Source organism: Zonotrichia leucophrys, chromosome 7 (genome assembly GCF_028769735.1).
Source record: "Zonotrichia leucophrys gambelii isolate GWCS_2022_RI chromosome 7, RI_Zleu_2.0, whole genome shotgun sequence".
In the NCBI taxonomy this organism is placed as follows: domain Eukaryota; kingdom Metazoa; phylum Chordata; class Aves; order Passeriformes; family Passerellidae; genus Zonotrichia; species Zonotrichia leucophrys.
In genome coordinates this window covers 22,681,169-22,695,610 of record NC_088177.1, presented here as the reverse complement: position 1 = coordinate 22,695,610, position 14,442 = coordinate 22,681,169, and the positions used below count along the sequence as shown (strand labels likewise).

The window sequence follows — 14,442 nt, the reverse complement described above, 5'->3', positions numbered from 1 at the left end:
ACATCCCCTGATGAACTCTGACCCCTGAAGAGATGGAAGAAGACTAACACTGGGGAAAAAGCAATGGAAAAGAATGACAGGTGAGCTGTGAGTGAGCAAGCTGCCAGATAGGCTTTGGCAGCATGGCACCAAAAAAGCAGGAGGATCAATGTGCCATGAGAAGGCCTAGCACACTTTTAAGAGGGTTATATTTGAAGCAAATTAATACTGGGAAAGCAGCTTGCAGAACTACAGACAAAATTAGAGATTGCTGGCTGCTATTCGAGGCTCTAGTGAGATGAACCTGCTACTTCTTTAAGTGAAGTATGGAGTGATGAAAAGGGTAGAGGCATCATAGCTGCCACAATCCTCATATGATATTTGCTGTTTTGCATACCCTTGACTTCTCTCCTTGGCAGCTGGGACTCAGTCTGATGAGGACTGACAAAGCTGTGGCTTAGCAAAATAGAGCTATGGACACCTGCTGAAGAGATTCTCCTGAGGGACGCTCTTTGGAGCAGTCACAAAATTTGGAGTGAAATCTGGGCTCTGAGTCAATATTGAAGCTCCCACTGACATGGAATGGAGGTAAGAAAATTAATTAGGTTTAATGTTGGCCTATCAGTAGGTTACAGGGCATTTTGTATTGAACTGAAGGGAGTGATATTAGTTGAATTTCTACAAAGCATCACTGTTTAATATCTTGCAGTATTTTTCTATGTTAGCAGTTTACAAAATGGAATTTTTAGATCTCTAAATCTGTGTACCAATGGATCCTACCTTTCTAAGGACTTAAACCCACTCCAAATTATCAGACTATTTTACATAGGAAATTATTTACATTTACATGCAGGATCCCAAGCCTCCAAAATATTCTTTAAGCTACTTCATTTTATAAAACATAGATCTGGCTTTGCTTTGCCTGTATTTCTAAGATTTCATTTATTCACTAATTATTTGGAAAATTTAATATTCTTTTATTGTATATACATAAATAAAATATGTTTGTCTGTTTGGATTCTTATCATTCTAAATGCATACTCAGTCTTGTCTTATGTTTTGTGAATTGTCCTCAACATGGATGCAATCCCTACTTTGAATTATTTATAATCTCTGATGCAGAGAATCTTGGCACCTGAAATCCAATTTAAGTGTTTTGAGATGAAGATAAAGATGATTATTTGATGGCGAGTTCTGTTATTTCTTCTATAGTGTTATACCAGTATTACAGCAAATTATATTTAACGTGCTGTCTTACTGAACTACTGACAGCTGCAGTTGTGTTCCATCATTGTTTCTCTGTTTCCTGTTATTCACAGGATACAGTTTGATTCAGTTTTTAAACTGAATCAATGCGCTTGTTTTCTCGGGTTTTTGGTACTACTGTAAATGAGAATATAATCAAAACTTACCATTATAACAATAGTCCTCACTTTTGATACACAACAAATTAAAGAGTAGAACTCCCTTGAGAGCACACAATGATGCCCATCAATCCGATTAAATGTAAATTAATATGAAAAACACATACTTGTTTAGTGCTCCTAGGAGACAAAGTATTGCCTCTCTTCTCACCAATGCTTTCTGAATTTGCAAGCAATTCACCTGGTGCCATCTGAAAGAAAAATATTTTAAAATCCCACTTTTTTCCCGATTAAGACTTTAATAATTTAGCAAATAATCATCATTTGCACAATTATTTAGTTCAAATTCTGAGCTATGTTTCTCTCATAGAATATTACATATAAACCAAAAATTTTCCTAACTTGTATCTAGGCATCATAAGAAATCTAGGGCTCTGGGAATACTATCAGCAGTCTCCACTATTACTTCTTATATTCCCTTAAATTTTATTTTTAAAAGAGAGAGTTCAAGAAGTTCTTACTTCTTATATTCCCTTAAATTTTATTTTTAAAAGAGAGAGTTCAAGAAGAAGTTCTCTTTTTCAAGAAGGAAGAATGATCACAAGGAGGACCTCTACATTAAGAATACTGTGGCAATAGGACCAAAGGAAAATTGATAAAAGATTACAAAAGAAATAGTTCTTAGAAAAGGATATATACAGGCATGTAAAAAATGCTAAAAAATAAAAATTCATAGGGGAGAATATATGGACTGGATAGAAGGGAAAGGGGTAACTGAAAATAACTGAAAAAAAATTGACCAAGACTACACAGGTAACCCCCGTCCAAATGGAGGCTTTAAGACTGAAAAACAAGACTCTTTCTAGCAATGCATAGAGCCTTTTATGAAAGAGTTCTAGTTATTAAAAAAAAAAATTATTTGAACTAACCTGCTGCTTTTGCTCCACTTCTTTAACAGTCTCACATGTTTCTTGACCATTTCTTTCTTCTTTTTTAACAGGAATCAACTCTTCAGAAAAGTCAACTTTCTGTCATGTGAAGAGAAAATTAAGTTTGTATGCAATAAAAGGTAGGAATTGTTAGCTCTACACTGGTTTATGCTCTGTACAACAGAGAAAGCACCAAAGTGAAAATCTGTCATCAGCACAGGTGTAAATTGCTTATGGCAAAAAAAAATGCAGCAAAACCCAATTAATTCATTCTTGGACAAGCAATGACAGCATTTTTTGAAGCTGACAGGATCTTTTCTGAGGCAGGGAAACTATAGCAGACTATAATTCTTCAGTATGTAAGACTGAAGAATTCCAGCAGCTAATCAAGAATCTGAGGAATATGAACCAACTTATACAGAGAGTCAGTAAGGGGGAATAAAGGATTAAGTAACTCTGTCATATGAAAAAAAGAGAACTAACAACAGTTTCAGAAAAGGTATCAGGATTGCAGAAAAACAGTTCTAGGGAAGAAAGAAACATTTGTGAGTGTCTATAATCAAATTTTTTTAAAAGGTGGAAGGGGAAGAATGTGGTCTAAGTATAAAACATAGAAACAGAAATCTGGACAACCATAGTGTATTTTATGAGGACTTGATAAATCCTTCAAAACCTGTCATGGAATCTTCCACAGATTTCAAAGAACATAATAGTGACACAAGATAAAGAAAGCCAAAAGCTTTATAATTACAGTTTTGTGTCGTCCATATCTTTAGGTGCCCAGCCAAAAGTTATAGTCTTAAACAAGTTTCTTATAAGAAAGTGCTGCATTGTAAATCTGTTATTCTAGCAATAAACAAGTGAAAAATTTCATGAGATCTTTTCAGTCTATTTTTTTCTTTTGGGAAGAAAAAGTAGTTTTAATTTTGTACTTGAAAAAAATCAGGGTTTTTTCAGGCATTGAGCAGCCATGTAAAATTAGGAAAGATTATGCAATACATTTCCCCTTAATTTGTCATGCCTTAAAAATAACAGGAAGTGAAACTCAATTTATAGTCATGGCATTCCATACAGATGGCACAGACAGTCTTCTGAATTATTTATTCTTCATAAGATGCAGACATGTACTGTTGATATATTCTGGAAATGTTCAGTAAGAATATTAGGTTTTAAATCTTTGAATACCAAATAATGTAAAAAAAACCCTTTCCATTTAAAATAGTTGCAGAACTCTATTGTAAAAAAAATTCAATAATTTTGTGGAAATTGGTCAAAATAAGGTAGTAAATTTAGTTTGAAATTCCACTTGACTTGAAAAGATCATACAACATTTCTGTAGAGAAGATGAAAGGTTCAAGCCCTCTTCTGACAGAACCTGGGACTACTGTCCTGCACACAATAGTGTTCATAAATACACAAATGGGGAGGAGAATGGGCATTTATGTTGAGGTTTCTATGTGGTCACAGTCCAAGACAAAGCCTTCTTCCCATTCACCTAATGACCTTTGGAATTCATTCATATTTTTGGCATCTCTTACTCCTTTAAAGTGTATAAATGGATACTTTGAGTGTTTTTCAATTTTATAGTATAATTCCATCAAAGAAAAGTGAAGCAACACTCAGTACCAACAAAAGCAGGATATTTAGGCATCTTATTTTTTCCACCTTCACAGAAGAATTAACTTGCCAGCTGCTGCTGCGTGAAGGAGATTTTTCAGATATTACTTTGAGAATGGAGGAGGGTGGAGCAGACAGTCTTAATTATCTACTCCATCACCAGTCTTCCATAATTTCTCCCCAGTTAATGTTACATTAAATACATCTACAGCAGTTATCAGAACATGAAACTAAAAATGCTACTCTCATAAATATCTATGTAAAAGCAAAGCTTTTCAAACTCAAATGACTTTGGCTTTAACACAATTTGTTTTTCAGGATGTCTTTTCCAAGAGGGAGCCAAGAGAGGTTGGTTGGCATTTTGTGGCTCTGCAGTTACCTATCTTACAATATCAAAGGAAGAAGTATGAAAAAAAAGTATTTTTTCTAGATACTCAAATAAAATTTGACATTTTCTCTTAAAGGTTTCTTGAAAGGAGTAACTGTTCTGAAAGAAGCAAAGAAAAAGAAGCTCAGAAGAAATATTTAGTGTCCAAACAAGTAGCATTTCATTGATTCATTACAATCATTACATAAAATATCAGAAAACTGAACAACTAAGAAGTAATTCATGCTACCATAGATGATCCTCACTAAGAGCACTGATTCAGACCAAGATTTACGAAGCATGATAAATTGACACAGATGCAATACATTCTCCAGTTTAAAAAACCATACCTTTATCTCCTTAAGTTCTCTCAGAGACCTGCACAACCCATCAACGGAATTCATGATTTCTTCATACTTTAATACAGTTTTTTCTACATACTTCTTTCCTTCTTCGATCCCTACAAAGGCAAAACAGCATGAAAGTATAAAAGAATGCCTCAAACAGACCTGCAAAAGTCCATGTAATTTGTTACCCCAAGGGACTACAATAAACACATTTTTCTGTGTTTTGTTTTGCTGGAGGAATTCTGTCATTCATAGTAATGTGCTTTCCCAGCTCGTCCTAGCTTACTTGAGATAAGTCCTCATAGTTTCTGCAAGTCTTCTCTCTGGTTAGTAATACTGCTTTAAAAGATGCTGACCTCATAAAGTGTCCCCTGAACTCATTGCTACATTATACAACTAGGAAGTACTTAGATCCCTGTTATAAGAAATATGAAACAAAGGCAGGATGAAGAAGCTTTTTCCCATATAATGACTTAAAGGACACTCAGCAACTTCTTTCTCCTACTTTTCCTAATCAGCTATTGTCAAAAATCTGTTCTGTCATCTCCTTTGCTGCAGATAGAAATGTTTAAAATATTGAGAAGGGTTAAAAAGAAAGAGAGAGAGAGAAGAAAAAAAATGATCTGTGCTCTCTAAATATTCTTTCCACTAAATAAAGAGGAATTTTAAAGCCCAGTTTGCTGAAATTTTTAAACTTTACTACAGGAATTGATAGGCTGCACAAAATCCCTGCACATTTGGATTATCACCTTATCTTTGGAAAAATTAAATTTCAAAAGCATATAAAAAATTGCAGGTAGAGAAAAAAAGCAAAATACAAAATTTTTTTACTTTCAATTTTTTTGGTCAACAATGTTCCAAATCAACACAATTGCAAATACAGTATCTAAATAGCAGTCTACATTATTTTCTAATAAAAATTTGACAATCAAATCCTACCAGTTATTTACGGTCATAATGTCAAAAATTATTCAGCACTGAGGTATATCATTATAATATCTCCTGGCTGCAAGGGCTTGCCTGTTATGAGAGAGCTTAAGCCATGAAATCTTAACTCAAAGCTCATGAATATTGCAAGGACATTTTGATTTCAAGGCGAACTCAGGCTGTATACAGAAAACCAACTAAATACCAGACTGAAAGTGTACTTTCATATCTTTACTTTTTGTAAATATTTGTTCTAAAATCCTTCACCTCTTCCAATCAATACTTTAGAAAATTTCTCTTTTTTTAAATTCATCTATTTTCATCTTAAATGAACAAATCTAGGAGTCTGCTTAATTCCACCCCAAGTTACTGCATTTTGTCCCCACAATACATTACCAGATATCTCCTTACCATATAACCGTCTAGCAAGGTCCATAATCTGCTGAATTTTTTCTTCTTGTTCAGGCACTGCAGGTTCAATAAACTTATTGAATTGCTTATAGAGAGTCTCTATTGCTTCTCTTGTTTTGCATTCTGCAGAGTAGTTGCCAACTCTAATCACTGTTGCGCTCACATCTTCAAACCAAAATTGACACTGAGGGATAAAAAAACTTAATTATTATGAATTACTATGAATGAATCTGCAGTTCAAGCTGTTGAAGAATAGACTGGATTATTCTTAGACTTTCCTTAATCAGTGGCATACGGTGTATCTTAAATATTCTGACTTAAATTTAACCTGAAAAACATTTGTTCATTACTAATGATGCTTCAAGCATTAATGGCTGTTAAATTTTCATTAAGTACTATGCCCACGCTCATCTTACAGGCATGGTGAGGTTATTATTTAATGGTTCTGAAAAAACGTGTTTTATTTCTGATCTCCTTCCACCTTGTATATCAATTGGCTAATTTCAAAAACTTCCTGTTATGGCCTCAGTTATAGCTGTGTAAGGGCAGAAGGATTCTTTAAATTTAGCATTCAAGCAGACAGGATTTTTGGTCTCAGCAAGCATTAAACTCACCAGAAATCTTTCTACTGACAAGAATGGGCTTTAGAACATACCCATAATAAACATCTTTTGTTAACAATACTCAGAACACAATCTGGTGCTCACTCAGAATCACCAGTATTGCATCTTTACAGGAAGTGACAAAAGAAATCACCATTTCTAGCCACTGTTGAAATCAGCATTTAGGACTGGGTCTATTTGCTGAAAGAAAAGTTTTGAGTAAAAGGTGATACTTTACACTCAGTTAAAAAAAAATTTTAAAAAGGCAGTCTTAAATTTTAGCTTTAGGAAATAATTTATTTCTTTTGAGTAAGTGGAGAATTTGAAAATGTAAATATTCAACAAATATTAACAAATTCTTTGGCTAATGGTATATGTAAGAACACACTGATGAGGTCACTGAACACATCTCTTAAACAAAACTTTATTGTTGCAATTTTATCTGTCCCTGTCCTGGATAATTATTACAGCCACAGTGGGTATGTCAGGTTTACTAGTACCTCTTTCATCATCTGCTGCAGATGCTCCATGAGATCTAGATTTCGCTTGTAATCTTCCACAACCATGCTAAAATCATTCAGCTGTTTTTGTAAGTCACTGATTGCGCCCAAGAGAACTTGAACTTTAGCCTTAGGTTCATTTGCAAAAGGATCAATTACTTTCTTTTCTAAATTATCCATCTTCTTTTTAAGAATCTGTTTAAAAAACAGATAGCAATGTTAAATACCAACAAAATGTTTCTGTTTTTAGAAATTTGATATAAAAAATCAGGGGAAAACCATACAAACATACTTCTTGTCCTATGTTTTAAAAACTACAAGCTGCTTTTTCAAAAATCAAAGGAACCTGGAGGGTCTTTGCAAAGCTGATTAAAATTACATAAATTGATAGAAATTATATAAATTATTTATATAATTGATAAAAATTATATAAATTATATTTACTAAAGATATAATTGAGCTAGCTTTTTTCAGCTTAAAAATAAACAAAATATCTGCAGTAATAAGACATGGTCATGCACAACTTGCAACTAAAAAGGCCATTCAAGGAAAAGTTTCTGGTGAATGCAAAAAGTGGGTGAGGCTATCAGGGTCCTAAGGTGCAAAGGATCATGATCGACTCCAGGCAATGAATATAGCCAAAGGCTCTGAGGAAAAAAATTCATCTTTTACATGATGAAATCAGAAAGACAAGAGAGTAGCTTGATGCAAGACATGATAATTTTGGGTTCCTTTAAGGAGAAGAAAGGCTAGGTCACACAATAGATGCAAGAAAAATAAAAGATTAAACAGAAAAATAATGGTGATTAAAGGGGTGAAGTCAAGAATTAACATCATTTCACAGAAGTAAATGGCAGAATAACAGGAATAGAATAGTCAAAAATGTCTCAGTCAATGACAGACAGGGAGGATATAATGAGAAAGGTAAGAGGGAAGTGCACAATAAATTTTGTGATGCCCTAATTTCCCGTGATGTGTTTCGCATAGGCCAAGTAATTGAACTGGTGAAGCCTTTACTAAACCTGGATTTTCTGTTACCTGTAGCTTCTCTGCGTATGTATCAACTTGCTGAATCTGTACTTTAAGTACTTTCATATTTCGAGCTTTTTCCGTTTTCTTCATATAGTTAAACTTCAAATTGTTGAATTTCTTTTTGAGATCCTTAAATGACTCTCTGAGCTGCAACAGTGTAAACATATTTGTTAGTTAAAAGTCAGCACCCATCAATTAAAGTTTTTCAAGAGCTGTTTAATGGACAATTTAAACACTGAAAATTTAATGCAGAAGTTAGTAATACTATGCCATCTCCAAGCATCCTTAAGTTGTCAGAATTTCTTTACAGTAAAGGAAACTCATAATCTTGCTAAATCAGTGGTTTTGCATTCTGAATGAAAAGTGTTTCCAGAATAACTGAGACAAAAATGTATTGGAACAAGGAATGAGACTATTGCTCAGACAATCTATGAAAAAATCCTGTACAGGAGCTTCCACTGCTTTTAATTAAAAGTAGATGCCCTTCATATACTTTAGTTCATTTAGTAGAAATGGTAGCCAAGTAAGTGTCCCATTTCTGATCCCTTTTTCAAAAGTCCTGCTTCTGAAAAGAAGTTATACATGGGCTTAATTTTATACACTGTGCAAATCCAAACATCTTAGTACAATTACAGCATACAAAGAGAAGCACATCACTTTGCAGGATCAAGATGAAGGCTGTAGGACCACCTGACCTTCAAACTGTGCTCTGAGTATGGCAGCAGGGAGATCCTGCTAACAGATACAGGAAGCCTCACCCAGCTACTGCTAGATGTACTGGGTGAGGATACTTCTGCCAGTCAGCACTGACTTGTGCAACAAGCCCAACACCAGGGAAAATTATTCTTATAATAATATAAATTAAAATGAACTAGTAGGTCCAATTATGAAGTATCCATGCCTTTCAAGACTTTTCAGATGAACTCATACCAGCTACCTACTATTAAATCTAGTTATATTAAATTTGTTCTAAAACTCTTTTTAAAATTAGATTGAATATAGCTACATTTTCTTTAATCTACAGAAAAAATTGAAGTGCCAGAATGATAGGAACTACACTGATGAAGCTCTAGAAACCTGCAATTTCATTTACACACATATGGATCAGGCACTTTGCCAATTTACCAGAAAGAGTTTAATACATATCAAAAAGAAGAGCCATCTAGGATGAACAGAATTTTAAACCCAGTGTTTATTTACTATGGAAAGTAACTATAATATCAGCATGTTATATATTCTTTATCTTTTGTTTTCAAGTGACAATTATGCTTCCTTTAATATTGTCTTACAAGTAGGCCTTTAATAAACCATGTTATTTTTTCATTAAAAACTTAATTACCTTGCAATTCCCTGATCAAATTATTTGTAGTTAATTAATAAATTTTGAGATAAAAGAATATTAAAATGACCAAAATATTGATTTTAAAAATTTCAGGTCCTATAGGTAGATAAATTTTGCTTTCAGGATAATGTATAATAATGATCAATAAATTATGTAAAAGTACATGTGTTTAAAGCCACTGATATGAAGAAACGCAGAAATTCTATTGCTTTATGATCTGTTACTCCAGACACACAAATGAAATTAGTGTTAACAAGTTCAGGTCATATCCACAATTGGATATCTAAATATGTATTTGAGGCTTTTTTAATATTAAAAAATCCTACAAACTTCACCCTGCACCCTCTCCTCCTTCATGCCAAAGAATCCAGGGAGTAACGAAGGCTTATTTTGCAGCCACTCTTATTGGAACAGCTAACAATCATTATTATTATTATTATTATTATTATTATTATTATTATTATTATTATTATTATTATTATTATTATATACTAATGTTAATCCATCAAGGGATATATTTTTCATTTTCATTTCATCTAGTGGGATGTTGCCACATTATTTCAGCAGTGAATAAACAGATGGTACTCACTCAGTGTAATGGAAAGGAAGGGAATTCTATCACTGGCCCTGTGATCTCCAATTAGTTTAAGCTCTTTATCCCGCCTAAGTATGCAGAAGAATAAAGTCTATCTAAAAGCCCTCTGTTAATATAATCACTGCTGCAGAACAATACATTTTTATTCAGAAAACAAGAGTCTTATTTGCTGCTTCAAGTTTGTGAGAAAGAAAAGATGAACAAGAGTTTATTTTAGTTTGTTTCACTGGCTTGTGCACATATAGAATAGCAGTGATAATTTATAAGGCCAGAGGCTCTCCTCATAGCAGTATGTGAAATTAGATCTCCTTGTTTCAGATATGATGGCTTGTGTGTCAAAGGTCTGCAGCTGCTGTCACTCTTCTCTTTTAGCCTCAGTGGAAAAACCAGATTCAGCTCTGACTTGTGCATCCGACTGCATTTGCACTGCTCCTGTTATCATCAGCCATTGCACCAAGGGCAGCATGGAGCTTCCAATTTTTAGAAATCCAAGCATGTCTCAGTTTTGCAAGATTAAATGAGAAACACTGAAGGGACTATGCATCCAAATATGCTTCAGTGACTGCAGCCCACTGCTTTAATGGAACTTTGTACCTTTGACTATTGTGTCATAGTCTTTAGTCAAGCAGCTGTTCCTAACTATAGTTGCCCTGTCATGGGTGGAGAATGGTAGTGGAGGAGAGAGGTTTAAGTACCAGTTGTTTCAATTTATCACAGGACCACAAAATAAATGGAAAAGTCAAGTTATAAAATGTTTTAAACATTTTTGTTAACAGTGCCATTCCAGTAAATGCTTGGATTGCTGTCTGAGCCACTCTAGAAGAAATTTCAATGTTAATCCCTCACCTTTCCCTTTCTATTCATGTACAAAAGTTTTGATAGCATCAATAATCAAAACATCCCAAGAAGCAGGTTGCTGAAAACAGATTTTCAGTCACAAAGATTAAAAAACAGTAAAACAAAAAGGGGGGAAAAAATCTGTTCAAGTCATTAATGACTACTTGATTCCTCGGGCAACAATCAGAATAAATTACAAGGTGAGAAATGAGGCTACATATCAGTTCCTACTGACCTGTGAATAAAGATACCTCATTATCATTTATGGTTAAAACCATATTTCCACTCATATCTTTCCATAAGCATGCAAATAATGATATGGTGAAAAAGAAATGAGATGACTTGGAAGAACAGAACCTGCATCAGGGTCTGTTGCTCTTTGGTTGACAAGTTTTACGTGGACATGCATAAATGTTATTTTTAAAGTGATCACCTGAAGAGAAGGCTTTTTCATTGCAAAAGCTACCATGGGTGATGAACAGTGTCACTCAGAATCCCCTGAACAGACCCAGTGCAGCATTCCTATATCCAGTATATCAGTGTACCTGAGGCTGAGCTCACAAATGACTGCAGTGCAACACAGTGGAGGCGCAGCTCTTCAGAGGCTCCTGCCCAAACTACCTTGTGACAAATGAAGCCCCAGCTGGCAAATACAGATCCCAAAGATGAGCTTTCCTCATCCTTCCCAAAAAAGTTGAGGTTATATACACTAACTTTTGCCTTTTCGAATTCTCTTTGAATTACAGAAGGCACAGAAAAGGCATGCATTTTACTCTTGTCTCCTCCAAGGCTATTTAAAACTCAGGCTATATATTCATCTATATTCTATAAATTTCAGTATTTGTTTTCTCATTTCTTATAGAAGCAACAATACTTTACAAACACAGGGAACTTGCTACGTCCTCTAAGGATCTCTTCAAACACCACTTAGTCCTAAGCCCTAATTCACAGGCTGTATTTACACACTTAAGTTAATCACATCAAACATAAATTAGTGTAAGTATTTACAGCAGAATCCCAAATATTTTCAGTCAGCTTTAAAGTTTGCTCTGTAAACTGGTAAATCACTGCTAAATTATCTGGTTGGCTGTTTACTATTTGACAGTCATGAACAGCTGCTGCTTGCTCCTGGCACATGAAATATTTATTTGCTTAGACACAGTAGATAGCAAATAAATTTTTCGTTTGGACAAGTCTAGCAATATTCATACTAGCATACTAGCAATATTCAATTCCTGATGAAAAAATTGGCAGAATTTAATATACTGAAGGTAATACTCAAAAATAATATTCTCGAAGTAGCCAGGTGTCTGATTTCTTGATCCCTAAACAGAATTAGTTAGAAATACTGAATGGGAAAAAAAAAAGAAGAAGAAGAAGAAAATGGCAGTATATTAATGCATATACAGGCATATTAGCCAAATATCTGTTTAGGAAATACCTTCATCTTCTATAATACAAAGGGAACCTAAAGAAAAAGGTATCCACATGCCAAATTAGTATATTTTGGTTAGTTTATGCACAAGATTTAACTAGATTTGGGGATAACAGATTTTAACTTAACCAATAAGAATATGTAACCTTCAGTGTCCTGTATTTTTATTACATATGCTTCATCCTACAGGAAACATGAATGTGAAAATCCTTTCAGCTCACAATCCCTCTTCTGTACTTCATAGATGCAAGTAAGTACAAAATGAGTACAATCTACAGAACATCAAGTATAGAGCCCAGCAGCCTCTTATCTTAATGTATCAGTCTGGGAAAGTTAGTTCTTTGAAATATTTTTTCCTAAATTAATTTTTAGAGACATTTAATGAATGTCGTTTTCTAATTTGAGAATTCATTTGTGTCTGTCCTACCAAGATGTAATGTTGATAGTCATATTACCTGAGTAATTATTCCTAACCTAAATTCCATAATAGTAATTCTAATCTCTTGGGCCAATGAACATTTCCTTTGCTCCTAGCAGTTTTTCAAGTGTATCTTTTGTTTCTGAAAAAACATTAGTACTAGATTATTCTGAACTTTTCATAGAAACACTGGAAGTTATTTTCAATGACCTGACAACCGCAATATGTACAAATTCTATGTTTGTTTGAAATTTTAGCTTCACAAGAAAAAGTTATAAAGACCTGTGTTTCAGATGAAGCTGACTGAGCTGAAAGCTAAAGAAAATGTAGCTGCTCTATTTCCAGTCCTCTTGGTGCAGTGAAAGCATTTTACTGCCAGCCCAACAGCTTGATAGAATCCTGAACAGCAGAGCCATGAACCACAGATTACTGTTGCTGCTGTGTAGATCCAAAGTTGCTGCTAAAATGAAAGTCTGTTTTTCTGTATACATATGAAGCTTTTAGGGGAATGGTAAACCATAATTTATATTATAGAACACAACAGCTCTTTTAACAGTCACTCAGTGAGTTGGGATTAATTTCATTTACCTCATTTATATCCTCTTGAGTGGTGCAGTGTTGAAAATACTGTGACAGTTCTTCCTCATACTTTTCAGCTCTGGAGCTCCAGTTTATGCTATCACACTCAAATCTAGCAAGTTCTTGCTTCAGATTCTTTACAGAAACATTCAAACAATTCTAATGAGGAAAGAGAGAAACAAATTTATCAGTCAGTCGCAGGAAATGTATTGATTTAACCAATCTAAAATGAAAATCATTGAGGCGGAACATGCACAGCCAGCCACAATGGCTAGAGTAAACTTGAACCTCCACTGCAAGGAGAGCAAGGACATAGCAGTTTCAGTCACTGGTAGTCTGAGGAGTAGTTTTGGGTCAAAGTCACAACCTGAACATTGTGTCTTCTCTGAACAAAGAGGGAGTGACCCCCTCCAGTCCTTTGCCACCTGGAGAATAGCTCCTTTCTGTCATCCATCAGTTTATGGTGTCTGAAGAGCTGACTGCCAATATAAATGTTCTAGCCAAATCATAAGGAAAGTATTGCTTTCTTAGTAAGTGACTGAATACAGGGAAATGAAAATTCTTCCCTGAATTCCTTTCCAAAATGATATCCACTCTGTCATGTAAATCAGTCTTGAATCCATTGATAAGGTAGCACTGTTACTACATTTTCTCTTTTGCTCTTATGTTATCCTTTCTTTACAGGAGAAAAAATCTGCAAAGCAACCTTTACAAAATAGCAGGATTGTAATATAGAGATTCAAGAAATTGCCATCAGGGCCTTGAACTTCACAAAACATACTAAAGTAAATTATGGCTTGTGGTTTTTTTTCCAAGCAATGATATTTTAACATTAACTTCCTTAAGGCTCTCTCTGTATTTTTCTCAGAGTAGTAATACATATTTGCACATCTAGAATTAAGCCAGATGAGTCCAATAATCTTTCATATTTATCCTTGATTTCATAAATCATTCTGCTTATACTCACAGGCTGCTGCACTGCAGACAAGATATCCACTCCCTGAGTAATAAGTAGAGTATATAGCTGTCTAATATGTGCATTTTTCTCCTGAGAATTCACAAGGTAGGCTTTAGCCTGGTGCACATTTTCAGGGTCCCCATATGTTTCAGGCATATCCAGTTCTCCTAATTTTGACAGACATTCCAGCTGAAGTATACAAA

At 34.4% G+C, this 14,442-nt stretch overlaps 1 protein-coding gene across 2 annotated transcripts in view; it reads right to left on the bottom strand.

The window, feature by feature from the left end:
• Positions 1-14,442, bottom strand: part of CCDC141 (coiled-coil domain containing 141) — a 55,381-nt gene that overhangs the window by 12,021 nt on the left and 28,918 nt on the right. The window contains exons 16-24 of one of the 2 annotated variants that reach the window (XM_064718333.1): positions 14,249-14,428; positions 13,291-13,440; positions 8,082-8,222; positions 7,044-7,238; positions 5,942-6,125; positions 4,607-4,716; positions 2,273-2,371; positions 1,511-1,594; positions 1,444-1,446 (exon numbers count right to left, since the gene is read on the bottom strand). In XM_064718333.1, coding sequence (XP_064574403.1) covers positions 1,444-1,446; positions 1,511-1,594; positions 2,273-2,371; positions 4,607-4,716; positions 5,942-6,125; positions 7,044-7,238; positions 8,082-8,222; positions 13,291-13,440; positions 14,249-14,428 — 1,146 coding nt within the window. The remainder of the gene's footprint in view (positions 1-1,443; positions 1,447-1,510; positions 1,595-2,272; positions 2,372-4,606; positions 4,717-5,941; positions 6,126-7,043; positions 7,239-8,081; positions 8,223-13,290; positions 13,441-14,248; positions 14,429-14,442) is intronic. The other variant, XM_064718332.1, reaches the window with a different exon arrangement.